The sequence below is a fragment of the Pygocentrus nattereri genome, chromosome 14, assembly GCF_015220715.1.
Source record: "Pygocentrus nattereri isolate fPygNat1 chromosome 14, fPygNat1.pri, whole genome shotgun sequence".
NCBI lineage: Eukaryota > Metazoa > Chordata > Actinopteri > Characiformes > Serrasalmidae > Pygocentrus > Pygocentrus nattereri.
In genome coordinates, this window is record NC_051224.1 from 22,366,395 (window position 1) to 22,388,611 (window position 22,217).

The 22,217-nt window shown below is 38.6% G+C and overlaps 1 protein-coding gene across 3 annotated transcripts; it reads right to left on the reverse strand.

The window, feature by feature from the left end:
- Positions 1 to 225: 225 nt before the first annotated feature.
- Positions 226 to 20,653, reverse strand: LOC108434931 (potassium voltage-gated channel subfamily A member 1). Of its 3 annotated transcripts, none has more exons than XM_017710378.2 (6): positions 20,476 to 20,653; positions 19,337 to 19,430; positions 18,030 to 18,551; positions 13,194 to 13,400; positions 4,878 to 5,219; positions 226 to 1,997 (listed from the first exon to the last, which is right to left on the reverse strand). In XM_017710378.2, the coding sequence occupies exons 3-6, from the start codon at positions 18,519 to 18,521 to the stop codon at positions 1,425 to 1,427; spliced, it is 1,614 nt and encodes a 537-aa protein (XP_017565867.1). In that variant the 5' UTR covers positions 18,522 to 18,551; positions 19,337 to 19,430; positions 20,476 to 20,653; the 3' UTR covers positions 226 to 1,424. The 3 variants fall into 3 exon arrangements, with proteins under 3 accessions (XP_017565867.1, XP_017565866.1, XP_017565865.1); XM_017710377.2 differs by having other exon boundaries at positions 18,030 to 18,546; positions 20,438 to 20,653; XM_017710376.2 differs by having other exon boundaries at positions 20,438 to 20,653.
- Positions 20,654 to 22,217: the final 1,564 nt, after the last annotated feature.

Here is a 22,217-nt window from a genome sequence, read left to right on the forward strand (position 1 = left end):
AATGTTTTTTTTTTATAATTAGCTTTTTTCTCTGTTTGTTGATGTACAAGATGTGCTATGTAGACTGGTGTGTGTGTGTGTGTGTGTGTGTGTGTGTGTGTGTATGTGTGTCTGTGTGTGTGTGTGTGTGTGTGTGTGTGTGTGTCTGTGTGTGTGTGTGTGTGTGTGTGTGTGTGTCTGTGTGTGTGTGTGTTTATCTAATAGAGATGTCTACAGAAAGTCCCATTAATTGATGAAAATATTTTTTATTAAATATTCATTTGTAAATAAGGGTCACACTGGTTTCTAGAATAAATACACTTCTGTAGCTTCAACCTAAAAGGCATTCAAGCACACATACACTCGTACACAAAGTACACACTCATACACACAGTACATGTACACACAAACCACATCAGCTTATTCAAGCCCATTTTCTTGTATTTTGGCTGAGCTCTTTAAGACTTTCCTTCTGATTCTCATCCTAACAACAGGCATTCGACTCGGGTCACCTTCTGCCCTGTGAAGTTCAGGGGTGATTGTTTGTGCCATTGCAGTCTTTCAGCCAGCTCTATTATCATGCTCTCCACACCGATTCTAACGTTAAGACAATGACTGCTACTCTTTAAAGGGAAATTCCACCAATTTTTCAAAATCTCTGCGCTAATTTAATCCTGTAAGCTGTTAAAACAGTACCCCCCCAAAAATTACCACTGTTTTATCATCAACAGCATTTCACATATGAACTCAGAAGACGTATAGGTTCACTGATTGTTTTGGATAGTAAAGAAAATGGCCTTATTTGTGTTGTAGACTGGTTCCTATTGCCACCACTGTGTAGAAGTTCAAGTTGGTATGATTCTCTACAGCTACTCTAAGTGTCTATTTATTAATGATTGAGCAGAAAATGTGAAAATTCAGTGGAATGTCCACCTATTAAAATAGAATAAATAGATAAATAATAACACAAATGTAGATAAACAGTTATAGAAATGTCAGAATATGAAGATCTTGCATGTGCTGTAGTGGTGTCTATGTGTTTGTGGAAGCCCGCTGAGCTGGATGATTCCTGTTTTCTCCTCTTGTTCCTGTTGATGTGCGTGGTTTGCACACTCTTGTCCATGTCTTCCCTTCAGGTTCTTCAGATGCATTTAGAGACTCTTCAGCCAGGCAGGTCGGCCCACTCCTCTCTTCACAGCTCTCTACCATCTCTCTCTCTCTCTGTCTCTCTCTCTCTCTCTCTCTCTCTCAACTCAGGAAGAGGTTTTATTGGCATAACTGTGTTATGTTTAAATTTCTCTCTCTTTTCTTCACACTCTTTTTTCCCTAGTCTCTTCACTCTTTCCCTACCTGCCTGTGATCACTTTCACTCTTTTTTTCTTTATTTCACTCTCTCCTCCCATATCTTCTGTTTGTCTCTCTCTGTCTTTTTCTTTCTATCTCTTTCAGACCTGAGTGACCAGTGGTTCTCGTGTAAAAACGTTTCCCCTCCTCTGCTCTCCTGCACACAGTCCAGCCAGCAGCGTCCCGTTCAGCGGAGCACAGATGCCCCTGCATCCCTCACCTCCGTCTAGGGGTACATAGTCCCCCTCCTCCCCTTCTCTCTCTCGCTCTCCCTCTCCTTCGCTGTCCTCCTCCTTCTCCCACAGTGATGTGCTGATGTGTGTGTACTCCTGGCTATCTTCACACTCCATCTCGCGGTGGTAGAAGTAGCTGAAGTTGGACACTATGACCGGGACGGGCAGTGAAATAGTCAGCACGCCGGCGATGGCACACATGGACCCTACCAGCTTCCCCCCGACCGTAACTGGGTACATGTCACCGTAGCCAACCGTCGTCATGGAGACCACGGCCCACCAGAAGGCCTCGGGGATGCTGGTGAAGGCTGTGTCCTGGTTGTCCACTTCTGCGAAGTAGACCGCACTAGAGAAGAGGATGACTCCAATGAAGAGGAAGAAGATGAGCAGGGCCAGCTCCCTCAGGCTGGCCTTCAACGTCTGGCCCAGGATCTGCAGGCCCTATGAGTAAAATCACATGTAGTCATTTTCATATACAGATATTCTGACATGTTTGGTGTCTTATATTTGCTTCTTTAATGTTACACTGGAGCTATAATTACTGAAACTTTATTCAGTTTTGGAAAACCAACGTATGAAAGAACGGTTGACGCTTAAGAGCCATTGTTAGTCATATTTGTTCCAGGACTCCCGTCCACTGTATCGATCTGATGGATGTTCTGAGACCTCATCATTTACAAATTAAGCTCTGATAGCCGCCAGTTCATATATCAAGTTGTGATGTCAGCTAGACATGCTTATGTGGTTTTTGACACTATATGACATGCTGTTATCTGTAGAAATGCACAAAATCACAGGCAAAATTCAGGCTTCCGGATGGTCATGTCCATTGTTTCTAACTGCCCTGTGAAAAAAAAAGGCCCATCAGATCAACCTACAAAATGACTACATGTAGTATCAAACAATTGAACTAGTTTTATTCAACTTTATTAGATTGATTGAAAGAACCATTCTTTCAGAGTACAACCTCATTTCCAAAAAAGTTGGGACACTTTGCAAAATGTAAATGAAAACAAAATGTAATGATATGCAGATCATTCAAACCCTATATTTCATTGAAAATAGTACAAAGACAACAAATCAAAAGTTGAAACTGAACAATCTTTTTTTTTTATTTATGCCCATTTTGAATTTAATGGCAGCAACACATTGCAAAAAAGTTGGGACAGGGGCAATAAAAGGCTGGTAAAGTTGTGTAATGCTTAAAAAACACCTGAAGGTTGTTTGGCAACAGGTCAGTATTATGACAGAGTGTAAAATGAGCATCTCAGAGAGGAGGAGTCTTTCAGAAGTAAAGATGAGGGGGGGTTCACCACTCTGCGAAAGACTGCACAATCAAATAGTGCAACAGTTCAAGAATAACGTTTCTCAACATAAAATAGCAAAGAACTTTTGCTTTTCATCATCTATGGTACATAATATCATTAAAATATTTAGAAGATCTGGAGAAATCTCTGTATGTAAGGTAAAAGGCTGAAAACTTGTATTGGCTGACCAAGATTTTTGGGCCCTCAGGCAGCACTGCATTAAAAACAGACATGATTCTGTAGCAGAAATCACTGCATGGGCTCAGAAACACTTTTGAAAAACACTGTGAACACTGCATCCACAAATACAAATTACAACTTTAAAACACAAAAAGAAACCAAATATAAACAGGATCTAAAAACACTGCCACCTTCTCTGGGCCTGAAATATTTCAAAAGAGACCCGAACTGTTGAGGAGCTGAAATCCTATATCATTTAAGAACAGGAAAACATTTCACTTCCTAATCTACAGCAGTGTCTATTCAGTTTCCAAACACTTACAGAGTGTTGAAACACTGTGGTAAACATGACTCTGTCCCAACTTTTTTGGAATGTGTTGCGCCATCAAATTTAAAATGGGCATATATTTTTTAAAAAACAATAACATTTCTCAGTTTTAGCATTTGGTATGTTGTCTTTCCTCTAATGTCAGGGAAATATAGGGTTTAAATGATCTGCACATCATTGAATTTTGTTTCCATTTACATTTTGCACAGCATACCAACTTTTTGGAAACGAGGTTGTATTTATTTAGTTTGAATAAAACTAGATAATTTGCTTCTTACCACATTAAGTGTTTTTAGGTTGAATTGATTTTACAGTGTATTTGATCAACTTTTGTCCTTTTTTATTGACAAAAGGATGTTATACAGTGTTAGAAACCACATAAGCATGAGGTGGGAGATTATACTTGTTAGGTACATTAGCCTCATAGTTTCAATGTAAAACTGAAGAAGCATTTGTTGCACACTGAACACATCTTGTCTGATTCACAACATTGTGGATAAGGGGAAGACAGTCAAAATGTGCTGAAAAAAGACCATTACAAACATTAGGATTAAAACCTGATGGATTGGCTTCTTAATGGGAATTTACTTAATGGTTACTAGTGGAGAACACTAGTTTCCTCTACACTTTAAGCCCAAACTAGTTCACCTAACTTAAAAAATTTCAGATAACATTGCCCTAAAAAAAAATAAGGTCAGTGACATTAAACACTGCATGTTAGAATAACAATTTTTTTGTGTTAGATTAACATAAAAGCATGTTTGAGCAAATCGTAAATGCTAATTATTTAAACTGTTTGAGTTTGTCAAACCTAAAATTCCAGTTGAATTATACATTTTGTCAGGTAATTAAGTGACATTTTCAAATTAACTGATATTGACCACTTCGCCATACACTGAAGGGTTAACCGAACATGGTCAACCACAGAAAAGAGAACAAAGAGAACTTACCAGCAATACAAGGTCAGGCAGTCATTTGAGTGTATAAATCATCAAAAAGGTTCCCTGAATTAAAATAGTTGAGTAGTACACTGTAAAAATGGCTCAGATCAACTTAAAAAATTACTTCATGTAGTAAAAAGCAACTGAGCAAGTTATATTCAAATAAGAAAAAAATACATTGATTTAAAGAAGTTCACAGTATTTAGGTTGAATAAAACTAGTTTACTTCTTACCACATAAAGTAATTCTTTAGGTTTAATTGACAAGCTATTTTTACAGTGTACATAGGATATATTCAGTTTTATATACAACAGTCTTCATTTATGTGAGCTAAAACAAAATACTGCAGAACACATTTAGATTCCACTGGAAAACCATGAGATGCATCTGGAATCAGTCCCAGAAAAATACTAAACCATTAGCCATTTACATTGTGATATCAACCCATCAAGAAAAGCCAAAACACAGTACAAAACCACTAGTAATTAAGACAAACAATTAATAGGCATTAATTTAAAAAATGTCAAAAACATTGATTTTTGAGTAGCAAAAGGCATATCCCTACCTTGGAGTGACGCGACAGCTTGAAGATCCGGAAGACTCTGACCAGACGGATGACCCTGACGATGGCCAAAGACATGGTGGGCGTTCCTCCTTTGGCCTTGGCCAGCTCTGTGCCCAGTGTGACGAAGTAAGGAATGATAGCGAAGAAGTCAATGACGTTCATAACATCCTTGAAGAAGTGCGTCTTGCTGGGAGAGCAGATGAAACGCATCAGGAGCTCGAAGGAGAACCAGAAGATACACATGGTCTCCACCAAGAAGAACGGATCCAGGAAGACTGAGGAGACCGACGAATGCGGCACTGTGGAGTTGGGGTTGGAGTGATGGAGGGGGTGTGTATGTTGCTGGGGGGAGAAGAGCAGAATGGGAGGAAGAGGGGAAAAGGAGGAGAAAGAACAAGAGAGGAACAGGGGTTAAACCAGGAGAGAGGGAAAGACAGCTTTAAAAAAAATGAAGCAGAGACAGAGAGAAAGGGAGAAAAAAAGAAGGAATAAATAAGGGAAGGAAAGAGAAAAGAAAGAAGGAAGGAAGAAAGAAAGAAAGAAAGGGAGGACGAAGAAAGAAAGAAGAGGGGAAAATGCGAGGTGATGGAAAGGGTGGAAAAAGTGAGATGCAGAAAAGGTGGGGAAGGAAAGAAGAGGAGGAAAAAGAGAAAAGGCAGGTGAAAGAGTAGAAAAGAGTTGAGGAGAAGGGGATGAAAGGAGAGAGGAGGAGAGGTTTACTAGTACTGTATGTTCTTTGCACGTGTCTAAAATCATCAGCGGCTCGGACATGAGCAACTTTTAATGCCCTATGCTTCTCTCTTACATGCACACGCATAGACAGCGTTCTTCACGTGCACACATTCCTTTCTCATTCATGTCCATCACCAGTTCTTAACCTTTTCGACCACAGGCTTAGCATTCAGTTACTCTAATACTACATAGTCTAATTACTTTGATTAAGACTAATGTTGTAAGATCTGATAACAGCTTCTTGTTCTTCCCACTTGCTTTCCACCAGTTGCTTAGTAAAAACAATGGTTGCTTTTCTTTTTTGGGGGAAGAAATATTAAACAAAACATGGACAGGACTGTGCAAAAGTCAGAGACCACCTTTTTGAATATTTAATTAGTAGTCAAAATGGCCACGGAGTAAAAGATATTTATTTTTCAGTGTTAGAAAATAAAAGCAGGAAACGTTTAACAGAAAATGACACAAAAGCTTTTGACACTATGGCCCAATCCCATTTCTTCTTTTTACCCCTACCCCTTGTTTTCGAAAGGAAACAAGGAGCTGGACCTGGAGTTGAGTTACAAGGGGTAGTGTTTGAAATCTTGCCCTACAAAATTTTTTTAAAAAGAGCATCACTTCATTAACAGCTACTAGAGCTGCTCTGTAGGCAACCCTACCAGTCTGTAGTGACAGCAGAGGAGAGTAAAGTTCAGCTCCTCACTGCTGGGCTTTAGTTACATTTAGGGTATCATATGCCTTCAAAGAGGGGGGCGATTATTTATCGTCACCCACCCCTAATTCTTCAGTGATATGAAGCTGAAGTCAGATAGTCACCAGCTTCTTGTTTGAATTTTCCTGTTCCACCTTAAATGGAGCTGCAGTTACATTCTGGCACATCAGACGTCAGAACTGCTGGATTATTTATGGTGGAATGGAGTTAGCTAGCTAGCTACCGAGACATTACAATGCTATTAGTGATTTTTTGTGCTTGTTACTAAACTAAGCTAAAACAATGGTTATCGGAATTTTTTACGGAGAAAATATTTAAATTTGTGGGTTTCATTGGTCGCTCGTGCAGCCGTCTTGCTGGTTTGTCTTTTTTTTCTCATAACAAACTGCTTGGAGGGCCATGTAGCCCTAACACTTCGCCCTCCCCCTCTATCTCAATAAGAATTGGGACACGCACAACAGAAGGCTAAGGCTTAAGTGGTAGGGGCAAGGGGTGAAATGGGATTGGGCCTCAGTGTGTCTCTCTTGCTGATTCTCCAACTTCCAACTCCTGAGATCCCTCAGTATGTCATGTGACTTTGTCCACCAATAACCAGCCAACTAGCACCTACAACATGTCACCTGATTGTCATCACTGTGTGTTTAAGCCTGTTTCACTGTTACTTTGTGAAACCCTCCCATTTTATTTTACATCCATAAGTATCTAATTCGTCAACCCAGTGTTACAAAGTTTGATGTTATATATTTATAGTATTTGTGTACTTGTTACTGTTGTGCAGTCCCACTTTGACTCTTCCATCCTTCCAATCCTAAAACTAACCAGTTACAGCTGTGTCCTCCCAGTTAAAGCTTCTCAAAGATCTCACAGACATTCTGTTGTCCTTCAAACACTAACATACAAGCAACTAAGGGACACTATGTTGCCAAATGTATTCAGTCACCCATCCAAATCATTGAATTTAGGTGTTCCAATCACTTCCATGGCCACAGATGTATTAAACCGAGAACCTAGGCCTGCAGACTGCTCCTACAAACATTAGTGAAAGAATGGGTCGTTCTCAGCAGCTCAGTGAATTCCAGCGCGGTATCGTGATAGGACGCCACCTGCATCTCCAACAAGTCCAGTCATGAAATTTCCTCATTACTAAATATTACACAGTCAACTGTCAGTGGTATTATAACAAAGTGGCAGCGATTGGGAACGACAGCTACTCAACCACAAAGTGGTCGGCGACGTAAAATGACAGAGTGGGGTCAATGGATGCTGAGGCACATGGTGCACAGAAGTCGCCAACTTTCTGCAGAGTCGATCACTACAGACCTCCAAACTTCACGTGGCCTTCAGATTAGCTCAAGAACAGCATTTAGAGCTTCATGGAATGGGTTTCTCAAGTTTATATGAGTTTGCAGGCAGGTGACTAAATGCTTTTAGCAATATAGTGTAGTTCTGAGGAGATAAGAGATCAAAAACAGATTAAAAGAGGCAGCATAAAAATGGGCCTCCTCTACAGTTTCTCATTGGATTGAATGATTCTAAATGTAGGTATTGTGATATAAACTGAGTCTGTTCCACAGTTTCTCATTAGGCTGAATGAATAACTGGCTCTAAATGTAGGTATTGTGATATAAACTGAGTCTGTTCTACAGTTTCTCATTAGGCTGAATGAATAACTGGCTCTAAATGTAGGTATTGTGATATAAACTGAGTCTGTTCTACAGTTTCTCATTAGGCTGAATGAATAACTGGCTCTAAATGTAGGTATTGTGATATAAACTGAGTCTGTTCTACAGTTTCTCATTAGGCTGAATGAATAACTGGCTCTAAATGTAGGTATTGTGATATAAACCGAGTCTGTTCTACAGTTTCTCATTAGGTTGAATGAATAACTGACTCTAAATGTAGGTATTGTGATATAAACTGAGTCTGTTCTACAGTTTCTCATTAGGCTGAATGAATAACTGACTCTAAATGTAGGTATTGTGATATAAACCAAGTCTGTTCTACAGTTTCTCATTAGGCTGAATGAATAACTGACTCTAAATGTAGGTATTGTGATATAAACTGAGTCTGTTCTACAGTTTCTCATTAGGCTGAATGAATAACTGGCTCTAAATGTAGGTATTGTGATATAAACTAAGTCTGTTCTATAGTTTCTCATTTGGCTGAATGAATAACTGGCTCTAAATGTAGGTATTGTGATATAAACTGAGTCTGTTCTACAGTTTCTCATTAGGCTGAATGAATAACTGACTCTAAATGTAGGTATTGTGATATAAACTGAGTCTGTTCTACAGTTTCTCATTAGGCTGAATGAATAACTGACTCTAAATGTAGGTATTGTGATATAAACCGAGTCTGTTCTACAGTTTCTCATTAGGCTGAATGAATAACTGACTCTAAATGTAGGTATTGTGATATAAACCGAGTCTGTTCTACAGTTTCTCATTAGGCTGAATGAATAACTGGCTCTAAATGTAGGTATTGTGATATAAACTGAGTCAGTTCTACAGTTTCTCATTAGGCTGAATGAATAACTGGCTCTAAATGTAGGTATTGTGATATAAACTGAGTCAGTTCTACAGTTTCTCTTCAGGCTGAATGAATAACTGGCTCTAAATGTAGGTATTGTGATATAAACTGAGTCAGTTCTACAGTTTCTCATTAGGCTGAATGAATAACTGGCTCTAAATGTAGGTATTGTGATATAAACTGAGTCTGTTCTACAGTTTCTCATTAGGCTGAATGAATAACTGGCTCTAAATGTAGGTATTGTGATATAAACCGAGTCTGTTCTACAGTTTCTCATTAGGCTGAATGAATAACTGGCTCTAAATGTAGGTATTGTGATATAAACTAAGTCTGTTCTACAGGTTCTTATTTGGCTGAATGAATAACTGACTCTAAATGTAGGTGTTATGATATAAACTGAGTCTGTTCTACAGTTTCTCATTAGGTTGAATGAATAACTGACTCTAAATGTAGGTATTGTGATATAAACTGAGTCTGTTCTACAGTTTCTCATTAGGCTGAATGAATAATTGACTCTAAATGTAGGTATTGTGATATAACTGAGTCTGTTCTACAGTTTCTCATTAGGCTGAATGAATAACTGGCTCTAAATGTAGGTATTGTGATATAAACTGAGTCTGTTCTACAGTTTCTCATTAGGCTGAATGAATAACTGGCTCTAAATGTAGGTATTGTGATATAAACTGAGTCTGTTCTACAGTTTCTCATTAGGCTGAATGAATAACTGGCTCTAAATGTAGGTATTGTGATATAAACTGAGTCTGTTCTACAGTTTCTCATTAGGCTGAATGAATAACTGGCTCTAAATGTAGGTATTGTGATATAAACTGAGTCTGTTCTACAGTTTCTCATTAAGTTGAATGAATAACTGGCTCTAAATGTAGGTATTGTGATATAAACTGAGTCTGTTCTACAGTTTCTCATTAGGCTGAATGAATAACTGGCTCTAAATGTAGGTATTGAGATATAAACTGAGTCTGTTCTACAGTTTCTCATTAGGCTGAATGAATAACTGGCTCTAAATGTAGGTATTGAGATATAAACTGAGTCTGTTCTACATTTTCTCATTAGGTTGAATGAATAACTGACTCTAAATGTAGGTATTGTGATATAAACTAAGTCTGTTCTACAGTTTCTCATTAGGCTGAATGAATAACTGACTCTAAATGTAGGTATTGTGATATAAACTGAGTCTGTTCTACAGTTTCTCATTAGGCTGAATGAATAACTGGCTCTAAATGTAGGTATTGTGATATAAACTGAGTCTGTTCTACAGTTTCTCATTAGGCTGAATGAATAACTGGCTCTAAATGTAGGTATTGTGATATAAATTGAGTCTGTTCTACAGTTTCTCATTAGGTTGAATGAATTACTGACTCTAAATGTAGGTATTGTGATATAAACTGAGTCTGTTCTACAGTTTCTCATTAGGTTGAATGAATAACTGACTCTAAACGTAGGTATTGTGATATAAACTGAGTCTGTTCTACAGTTTCTCATTAGGCTGAATGAATAACTGGCTCTAAATGTAGGTATTGTGATATAAACTGAGTCTGTTCTACAGTTTCTCATTAGGTTGAATGAATAACTGACTCTAAACGTAGGTATTGTGATATAAACTGAGTCTGTTCTACAGTTTCTCATTAGGCTGAATGAATAACTGGCTCTAAATGTAGGTATTGTGATATAAACTGAGTCAGTTCTACAGTTTCTCATTAGGCTGAATGAATAACTGGCTCTAAATGTAGGTATTGTGATATAAACTGAGTCAGTTCTACAGTTTCTCTTTAGGCTGAATGAATAACTGGCTCTAAATGTAGGTATTGTGATATAAACTGAGTCAGTTCTACAGTTTCTCATTAGGCTGAATGAATAACTGGCTCTAAATGTAGGTATTGTGATATAAACTGAGTCAGTTCTACAGTTTCTCATTAGGCTGAATGAATAACTGGCTCTAAATGTAGGTATTGTGATATAAACTGAGTCAGTTCTACAGTTTCTCATTAGGCTGAATGAATAACTGGCTCTAAATGTAGGTATTGTGATATAAACTGAGTCTGTTCTACAGTTTCTCATTAGGCTGAATGAATAACTGGCTCTAAATGTAGGTATTGTGATATAAACTTAGTCAGTTCTACAGTTTCTCATTAGGCTGAATGAATAACTGGCTCTAAATGTAGGTATTGTGATATAAACTGAGTCTGTTCTACAGTTTCTCATTAGGCTGAGTGAATAACTGGCTCTAAATGTAGGTATTGTGATATAAACTGAGTCAGTTCTACAGTTTCTCATTAGGCTGAATGAATAACTGGCTCTAAATGTAGGTATTGTGATATAAACTGAGTCAGTTCTACAGTTTCTCTTTAGGCTGAATGAATAACTGGCTCTAAATGTAGGTATTGTGATATAAACTGAGTCAGTTCTACAGTTTCTCATTAGGCTGAATGAATAACTGGCTCTAAATGTAGGTATTGTGATATAAACTGAGTCTGTTCTACAGTTTCTCATTAGGTTGAATGAAGGTTTCCCTGTTCTGTAAAGCTTGTCCAAGTCTCACAAGTAGCTATGAAAGCATGTGTTTGTGGAAGCCAGGAAAGGATTACTGATCGTGTGATTTAAAATCCTCTGCTGTACCTGTTCCAATGTGTGTGTTTATGAACACTCTGGTTTCTGTGTTGATGAGCTGAGGGTTGTCCTTCCTCTATATTTAGCACCTCAGATCTCTAAGATGTAACACGAGACTGAGCCTCTTTCTCACTCTCTCTCACTGTCTGTGTCTCTCGCCCTTGCTCCCTCTAGCTCTTTATTTCACTCCTCATCAATATCTGTCCGGTCTACCCAGTAGCACAGGTGGAGCCTTAGGGTGTAGTGAGTGGTGATCAGGCTTTTGGACAGCAAATAGGAAACTAATCTGATATAGCATACTCCCCACCTCTCTCTCTCTCCCTCTCTCTCTCTCCCTCTCACTTTGGTTTCAGTAAACTGATTTGATTTCTTACATGCAGTTTTACTATATGAAATTAGATTAAATGTAGATATTGTGATATAAGCCTGTCTGTTCTACGGTTTCTGAAATTTTAATAAAATAATTGCGTTAGAAATAAGGATCGGAAAATAAATACCATGGCTACTAAAAATACTAGTAGTAGGAATAACATGAGAATTAGCCCCACCGGGTACCCTCTGCTGTTCGGTTGTCTTTTTTCCTACTCTCATTCTCATCCCTCCCCTCTTCTGATCTGGATCAGATTTAACGACTGGTCCAAAATAATCTCAGTCTTAACCCCTCACTATCTCTCTCTCTCTCTCCCACATTATCTATCTCTCTCTGTATCACTCACCCCACTCCTTCTCTCTCGATCAGCTGCCCACACTTTCGTTTTTTGGCTCTTGCTGTTTTGGCCCACTCTTTTGGACTCTTATTGTACTGTATGTGTGGTAACTTAACCCTTGTTTGGCGTTCATGTCTGTGGGACTCATTGGTGGGACCAATGTTTACCAAAAGCAAAATGATGTGATTTATTATTATTTGACCCTCAGATTCTTGGTCCTTGCTCATTTTCTGTGAAGAACATATAAAATAACCCATTTTCAGTGTCTTTACTCTGTTCACCCCCACACAATTATATTACACATGTGGTGTTGGGCTGAACCCGTGGGGAGTAAAAGTGAGGAGGTGCTGTGTGCTTCACTCTGTTTTCCTCCTACATGGCCAGCTGTTAGTGTGTGTGTGTGTGTGTGTGAGTGTGTGTGTGTGTGTGTGTGTTTTTGTGTGTATGTGAGGATGGACCACATGGACAGGCTGCTGACTGGCTACAGCTGCTAAAAGAGAACCCTACACTGGACACGTGATATTTTAAACAACCTGTATTTTTACATAAATTGTTATGGCTGTATTGATTTAATAATAATGTGGTGGGTCCAGCAGACCACTGAGTATCAAACACACTAACACCGCACAAAGGTTAAAGCAATAGTTCCATGAAAATCTGTCAATCACCCAAACCAATGTTTGGTTTGGCCTGTTATTATTAGAGATCTATTAGAGATCACTGAACAATGATGATGATTTAGGCATGCGAAAAGCACCATGCTAATTGGAGGGATATAAGCTTCTTTGTTCCTAACTTATTGGCGACATTAGCCTTGCAGCTCTAAAACTAAAGAAACAAACTTCAGACACCAAACATGTCTTGATTGATGGGCTACATATGGGCTAAAATTCCTTGTTTTACTCATTTCATTAACACTGTTTTATATGTTCTTACATCTTTTGCTCAACAATTATTTTATGTATCTACAGTAACTTGCATTAACCGTCTTAATCTTTGTGTTCCTCTCCTCACCTCTCTCAGTTCTCTCTCGTTCCTGAAGTCCGGCAGTGTCTCCAGACAGAAGATGAGAATGGACACTACAATGACCATCACGCTGATGATGGCGATGATGCGCGCTCCTCCGGATGACTCCGGGTGCTCAAACAGCATCCACAGCTTCCTCTGGAGCTCGTTCTCCGGCAGAGGTCGCGGCTCCTCCTTAGGGAAACCCTCATCCTCCTGGAAGTAAAGGTGTTCCCCAGTATTGTGAAAGATTGACAGATGATTGATTTATAAGCAAAGGAAATAGATGAGTTTAATTCAGGGATTCAGGTATTATAAGAAACACCTGTCAGAGCTTTTCATTCTATTTACTATGAAAAAAAATTAATATGTTTTTTTTACTCATTCAGAAAGAACAAACTAGTAAACATCAATAGAATTGGAATAAATAAGCATTTCTTTAATTGTCCACTATTACCCAATTTCACATAATACCTAAATCCACACTATGCCGTTCAGAGAGGCTCAATTAATGTGTTATTTATTTGCTCCTTCCAAATATTTGCTATATGGCTTTTTGTCTTTTTTAACGTTGGTTTTCATTCCGAAAACTGAATTGTAGCCCAGTAGTCCAGTGATGTAAACCCTAGACTACTGAGAAAACCCCTGCTTGGGTGAATGTGAATTACAACTTCAAAATAAAACAATGAAGATTAGGTTAGGGTAGGGGTCGACAACCAAAATGTTAAGAAGAGCCATTTTGTCCTTTCAGTTAAAAATCAGCTGACCTTGTGAGCCCCAACATTTTTTGTCTATTTATTGAAGCAACATTTTACCATCTTGGCTGTAAATATGTGCTAATGTACTAGTACAGGCTAAAAATATGGCAATCCAGACTTATTTTGCTCTCCTTTAAGCTTTAGCCCAGCTATAGCAGCTTTTAGGACACTTTTCCTCAAAAGTAGAACAGTTTCTATTAAAATGTCTCTCAATGTCCATTTTTTCCCAGAGGCTGAAGTTGCTTCTCATTTGCCAGCTTCTTATTCAAATTTTCTTCAGCTTTGTTTTTGTGACGTTTTAGTGTTTGGCAGTTCCTCGTTGCAGATTAAACGTATGAGGAAACAAGCTGGAGTGATTATAAATGCTAATAAGTCGATATGTGTCCCAATTATTGATATTCGTCTAAAATCTTTCTCTTTGCTGTTTCGTTAGCTACTAGCTAGATGAGATTGTTGTCTGCATTGCTATGATGACCAGCAGTCTGAGCTGATCTTCAGTTCTGCATTAACTTCATCGTTTAAGAGCATTTATTGTTAAAACAGTGTTGAACGATCAGCAGAGCTTTATTTGACTGTAAAGGAGGATTATTTTATTTTTTATCTACAAACCTGATTCTGCTTTGGAGCCGCAACAGGACAGTAAAAGCGCTGCATGTTGCTGATCCCTGGGTTAGGGCAAGTCAGGTTAGCTTTAGGGTTAGGCTTCAATAACTACATGAGCTAGTTAATAACTTTACACATAATTATACATGAACAACACAGTTTCTCATTTTTGCTAATAAGCCTTCACCTAATGGTAATGTAAGCTACTTCATCAAAACTGTAGCTACATACACTCTTGAAAAATGGTTCTTAAAGGGTTCTTTAGTAAAGAAAATGAATGTACAGTATATGGAAACACTGAAAACTGAACACTGAAAGAACACTTTGCGTGATTAAAAGGTTCTTTGCATTGTTCTTCAGACTGATGGAGAATGTGCTGTAGATGGTATTATATAGAATCATTTTCTTTATCTTTTTTAAGTGTGTTGTGTCTTTTGCCCAAAGCAGAGCCAGTTGGTCCAGCCTGGGGAGTGCATGTCTGCAGGTCTGCAGTCACTCAGCACAGCAATAGAGAAGCTGTGAAGTGGCACATCATACAAGCTGCATATATTTAGCTTCACGTCTTCTGAATTTGTAAACAGCATTTCATTGAAATTTTTTTAAAAACTTTTGAAATTTTGATTTCTACTGTCAGGACCAAGAGTTGTTCTCCACTTGCCAACAGTCCCAACATATGAAGTTTTACAATTAATTATTCTAAGTTATGATTTTTTATCTAAGTATATTCTGATCACTCGTGCAAAAATCATAAAAATAAACGTATTCTGCAAAAGGTAAAAGAAAAGAAATACAAAGACTTCAGTCACTGAATTCTTTGAGGAAGGAAAGAAAAGGCCTTCTTCTTTATTGAGCTTCAGGTGGCAAGATGGTTCCCGGACAAGCAAATGCAAAGAACATCACAAAGTATCCTTCTTTATACCCTGTTTCAGGGTGAGCCCATCACCCCACCCCTCCCTAATTTTATGATCTTGAATCACTTTTGGTTCCTATTATTTCTTAATTGGACACTTTCCTTGGAAACCCTTATTTCCAACCGTCCCTGATAACTGTTCTTTTAAAACATTCCCAGCCTGGTCGTACCAGGCTGTCCCATCCTCCCAAGGCCATTGTTTTGACACTTTCTCATTAATTTGGCTCAAGAAGCAGTTTTTGCAGGTTCTTATCAGCTTACTTTCTCTCTTAGATTTTTACTGGCCTCCAGAGCTCCAGGTGTATTCCAGTGTCCACAACTCTCTTACACAAATCAGGGCCTGTTCCTGGGTTAAAGGTTTTACCTGCCTCATTTATCCAAACCATCCATGACCTGTCCTTAGTGAGAGGATTCATCAGCTTCAGTTGTATGACCATAACGTACTTTAGTTATTTCAAGGTAGCAATTTAACTAAGCTTTTTATTAAACAGTGATTCAAGGACATATATTATCAAAAATCCCACACTAAACTGCAGTTCATTTTGGTTATATGGTTCTATATTACAAATACAGACTTTTTTCCTGTCTCCCAATTGGTGAGAGAGTTACTAGATCAGAACAGTTCATTTGCAGGACATCATAGCTGTTTCTGCAGGACAACTCGACATGACAGTGGCTGCTTTGGCTCACTATCGGGCCAAATGATTCTCAGGGCCATTCTGGGCCCTTCTGCACCGATCTGGACTCACGAGACTAGTTGCAGTTTCTTTTTCCATCTGTTGTACCACTAAATCAAAACCAGGAAATATCCAAGAAAACTACACAAGTGGCTAACTGCTAACATGCTAATAGCCATGCACACACCACCCATCACAAAACATGTTCGATTGTTTCTTTCAGCCTCTTGGTGTGCTCTCATCTTCTTTATTGTCTAGAGCCAGTTTATTTGAGCACCTGTTACTCCAACAGCCTGTAGTGCGGTGGGTGTCACCTGTAGCCGGATAACAAGCTACGTTAGCATTAGCATCACCTGGCAGGACAGCAATTCTTTTTTTATCTTTCTGTCAGTTCAACAGTTATTTGAATCTGTGTTCTCATATACGAGTCTTTTCCATGTAAACTGGTGTTTTTAATCATCGGTTCTCTAGAATCAAGCCTGTACTGCAGTGGCAAGATAGAAACATAAACACAGAACCAATCAGCGAATAGCTACATTGGTACGGCATCTCACAGAACGGTTCTATGGCCCTGAGCACGGTTAGCTCATTGTACCAAAAAACATGCTGGGCCCAGTTTTTAAGCGTTTTGTGTGGAAACACCACTGAATAGGGTACCATCTGTGCTCAGCACCATTCAGCCCTGCAGTGAAATAGAGGCCAGTGTCTGTTTTTCATAAACCTAATTATGATACATTAAATAGAATGTAGGCCTATGAAAAACAGCCTATAACATGTTATATAGCAAAAGGAATCATGTAAACAAGCTGCGTACAGAATCTTAGGCTGTAAAGATATTGTGTTACATTTTAAACATTTAGACTGTATTTATACATTTTGTATTTTAGAAAAAGCTTATAATGATCATTTTTTTAATGAATTCTTTAATTATCCTTATTTGTTAGGATTTTTTTCTTATATCATGTTGTGCATTTCCTTCAGTTTCCTCTTCAACTCCACACATTTTGACTGCACACTAGCCATTTTTAAACCGTCACATTTTTATATTTAAATCTAAGTGTGCAGGAATAAGTACTGTTTTTTTTTTGTTATTAGCCAAAAATGTTATTGTGCATGCTTCTAACACCAAACATCCATTTAATATGAAAATTATTACCTCTCAAAAAAATCTGCAGCCTTCCTGTCTATAAAGCTCTATATGTAACAATCTCTAGAGATTATTTTTGGACTTCAATCTTTCTTTATTTTCTTTTTTTGTAATTTTATCATTGGTTTCTTATAATAAATGTAATAAGAAACATAATATAATAAATATTATAAGACAAATACAATAAATAGTATTATTCAAATATCTCATGTTATAAAATGATTAAGCCAGCTGAGGTCAGACCATCTGTAATTTTTTATATGTTACTCAGAGATATTTCTGGCTTAGTTTGAAGAAAGTTTGAAGAAAATTGGATTATCGGGAAATTATAGGTCAAAAAGCATCTTAAAAATGGACCTCTTGAACTCGTGGTAGAGCTTCAAATGTTGCATGCAGTAGATTTGCTCAAAATTCAGTGATACTACATTAAACTGAAGTAATATATTAATGTTGTATTTATATACAGTTAATGTTTTATCTCAGTTCAACCTTTCTGAATAGAGTTGAACATTTAAGATGCAATTTAGAGCCTAATAAGGCAAACTTAAAAATTCATAACTGAAGAATTAATTGGAATATAGTTAAATGGAAGTTTTCACTTGAATTTTTCTATGGAAATCTATAGACATATGGAAATGGCATGGAATGACTCATATGACTTCCCACAAGTCATAATATACCCAGTATCCAGTTTAAGCCACTCCTACTTCCAGCTCCTTTTAAAAACAATACAAATGCAAACAGCTGTACCTTGAAGCGGGCCATGATGTCATCGCCCAACTCGTAGAAGCGCAGCTCATCCATGAAGACGTCCAGCGGTACATTGGCTGGCCGGCGCAGGCGTCCGCCGGACTGGTAGAAGTAGAGGATGGCGTCGAAGCAGAAGCGGTTTCGGTCCAGAAAGAGCTCATTCCGGAGCGGGTCGAAGTAGCGCAGGCGTCGGTGCGGGTCACCCAGCAGGGAGTCAGGGAATTGGGCCAGTGTGCGCAGTTGGGTCTCGTACCGCATGCCGGACACATTGATGGCCAGACGCTCGGTCAAAGCCCACCCTCCTCTGTACTGAGAGACTGACCTCCTGCTCTCTCTCTTCTCTTTCTCCTTCTCTCCCTTCTCCTTCTCACCCTTCTCCGCCTTGTTCCGCTGCTCTTTACTCCTCTTATCACTCTCTCCGGCCTCCTCCTCCTCCGTCTGTCTCCTCTCTCCTCCTCCTCCCTCTCCTCCAGCTTTTCTCTGGCTGTCCATCTCTTCGGCCTACAGGGCTTTTCTGCTGCTCTAGGGGGAATTCCACCAAACAAGATTTCTCAGTTCGCTTTCTTTGCTTCTCTGTTGGTCAGTGATTAAAAGCATTAAAGTGTAGTTCGTTAAACCACATGTTGACCATCCTCAGCTCCCCATTACATGCACAACTATAAACAGATCACAACTATAAACAGATGTGAAATCATAATTTGTATTGTACTGTGTCGTATACGGTTTCAGGGAAGGTCTCTGAGCTCGCTGATAGGTGGGGAGTTGTGGGAGGGGGAGAGAAGCGTGATATTATTGGTTAAGATTATTTTGCCACACATGCTGGTGCACAGTGACATCATTAAAAGTTGCAGGACGTTTCAGAGGCGGGGCAGAAGTCCTTAGATATTGATCGACGATTGAGGGACAGCATATGATCTGATCTTGTCCATGCAAAACATGAACAAAGACATGAAACCTTTTTTTAAAAAGTTACATTTTGATTTTAGAGAATGCAGATTTTCAATCCAGCCTGTCTTTGTGTTTGTTAGTAAAAGAGATATTGTATTATTATTAATTAAATAAACAGGTCCAGACTCAAGCCTGTCTAACCTGATGCAAATTATTGCATAACTAACTGCAATTTATTATATAATTATGTAATTAAACCTACAGATGCAGCAGGAAAGTCACAGCACAAGCAGTTACAAAGTGAAGTAGAACAACATCAGAATTAAAAACTACTGTACACTTAAATAGTGCAGCAAAATAAGAGTAATAACTCTTCTGGGTGACTTTTCTGGGTTACTCCCAATAGAAATGTCTCTTACCTCTCCTTCTGGCGGAAAATTTTGGTTTTGGGGCTTCAGTTGTGTGAAATCCTGCTGTGAGGCACTCCTCTGCTCTCTGGACTGCTCGGTTCCCCTGTCGTGCAGCAGAAATACCATCATGTCACTTGAGCACAAGCCGTACGGAGCAGAGGGCTGACTTAATGCTGCCCCAGGATTAGCTCCGACTTTATTCACCGCGAAATCAACACACAGCGTGGCCTTCAGGAGCTGCTGTTATTGAGCAAACATTATCTTCTCTGTTCCTCTGTTTCCCTATTAACACTTTAAACCCCTTAAACTGCAGGCTTGTTATTACATTGTTTAATATCAAGACAAATTATTTAGTCATTTCCAGTAATTCAGTAACGACTGTAAATTGTTCGGAATCTACTATGAATTATTTGTTACACTACTATAAGTCATTCATGAATTACCATCAATTGTTTAGTAAGTAATATGAATCATTAAATATCTATTATGAAGTTGACAGTATTTACTATATATCATTTGTTAACTACTATACTTTATTAAACACTATGTTATTCAACATCTACTATGAATTATTCAGTAACTACAGTAACAACTAATGTGTTTACCTTTCCACAATGTTGTGTATTTGTTGTCTACACTAGATCTAGTCTATTAAGTCATCTGCACCTTAAAGCTCACATTTTAGAAGTTGCCATAAATTGGAACAGATATCATTCATTTTCAATATCAGATGATACCTTGATTTATTTACTCGTCCATAATCTGCAAATAGTGAACATGATAACTAGAAGCACATCCATCATAAGCTGTGATCTACGGCAGCTGACATAGTAAACACTTCACTGCTCTATGGTCCTAAAAATCACCCAAATGTTTGCAGAGATGCTTTAAAAGCCAGTTTGCAGTGAGTTTTCACTTAGAATCTCCACTGAATGTCCCTATTCATATTAAATATGACTTTAAATATCAAGTGGTTAGATCAGGCTTAAGTTGCACGGATAAAATTAAGTTTTATTAAGTAAATGAAGTTATTTTACTATCAAATGCAGTTAGAACATTTTCTCAACATTCTGATCATTAAGTCTGTTTGTGAGTGTGAGTGTCGCTTACTTGTGAAATGCTTCTTCACACTGGTGTCGGTCACCTACTGTAGGTCTTGGCTGATTCCTCTGAGACCACCACTGTTTTCTTGACAACCTCCACAACACCATGAACTGTCTGTCTGTATGTGTGTGTGTGTGTGTGTGTTTGTGTGGTTCCCTGTGCCCATCTGGCATGTGTGTCCAGCAGGAGGCGTTGTGCCCCTCTCTCGCCACAGTGGGACCCTTAAAGCTGTTTGTAGGTCACTGGCCCCCCGTCTCTCGTCTCCGCTGCCTCTTCACTCAGGCAGAGTTGGGAATGCTGTCATGCCGAAATTCAATCCAGCTTCCATCATACCCCCACCCCACCACCAACACACACGCACACACACACACACACACACACTCCCACAACGCACTACCTCAGGAGGTGCCAGTACACCCTGCCCAAATTAGAATGTCACTACTGTCTTACTTCTGCTGTCTGTTCAGTTTCTTCTTCTTCTTCCACTTCTTCTTTATATTACTATTATTATCATATTTTTTTTCTCTTTTTAATCTCTGTATCAAAATTTATTCCTGTTCTACGTTGATATTAATATATTTTTTCAGATTTTGTTTGACTGTGTTCTCTGTCTTTTGCGTAGCACTGTACACCAATCAGGCATAACATCTCCTTGTTTCTACGCTCATTGTCCATTTTATTGTCCACTTACTGTATAAGGTGCACTTTGTAGTTCTACAGTTACAGACTGTAGTCCATCTGTTTCTCTGATACTTTGTTAGTCCCCTTTTACCCTGTTCTTCAGTGGTCAGGACCCCCATGGACCCTCACAGAGCAGGTACTAATTGGGTGGCGGATCATTCTCAGCACTGCAGGAACACCGATGTGGTGGTGGTGGTGGTGTGTTAGTGTGTGTTGTGCTGGTCTGAGTGGATCAGACTACAGTCTGTAACTGTAGAACTACAAAGTGCATCTATACAGTAAGTGGAGCTGATAAAATGGACAATGAGTGTAGAAACAAGGAGGTGGTCACAATGTTATGCCTGATCAGCGTCTATTTACATTTATCCCAATGTCATTGCTTTTACAAGCAAAACATTTCCAAGCCAAACTCATGTAGATTGATGGTATCTTTAGGCACTGGCCTAAATGCAGCATCATAGGAAAAGGTGTCCAAGTAAACAGAAAAGCACTACTGTAATACCATCTACGTAAGCAGCTTTGCCAAGTGCTGTAAATGTGAATGCCAATGAATACTGTTCCTTTGAAGTTCTTTTTCCAAGGCTTGCTGTCTGGCCAAGTAATAATACAGTTATCAGTAACGTATGCATGAGTTTCCCCCTGTCTGTTGTTTATGCTTATGTAGCGTCTACACTAAAACTTCATTTACTCTATGTAATGAACACTAGATGGCCTGAGTATCCACTATGAATTATTCAGTATCCACTATGAATTATTCAGTATCTACTGTAAATTATTCAGTTTGTACTATGAATTATTCAGTATCCACTATGAATTATTCAGTATCTACTGTGAACTATTCAGTTTGTACTATGAATTATTCAGTATCCACTATGAATTATTCAGTATCTACTATGAATTGTTCAGTAAATGCTAGGAATTATTGATTATCTATTATAAATTATTCAGTGTCGACTACGAATTATTCAGTAATCACTATTAATGATTTATTGACTATGATCTATCCATTTATATTGTTTTCATATAAGGCCTGGGTTCGATTCCCGCTCAGGCGACCAGCGTCCTTTCTGTGTGGAGTCTGCGTGTTCTACCCGTGTCTGCGTGG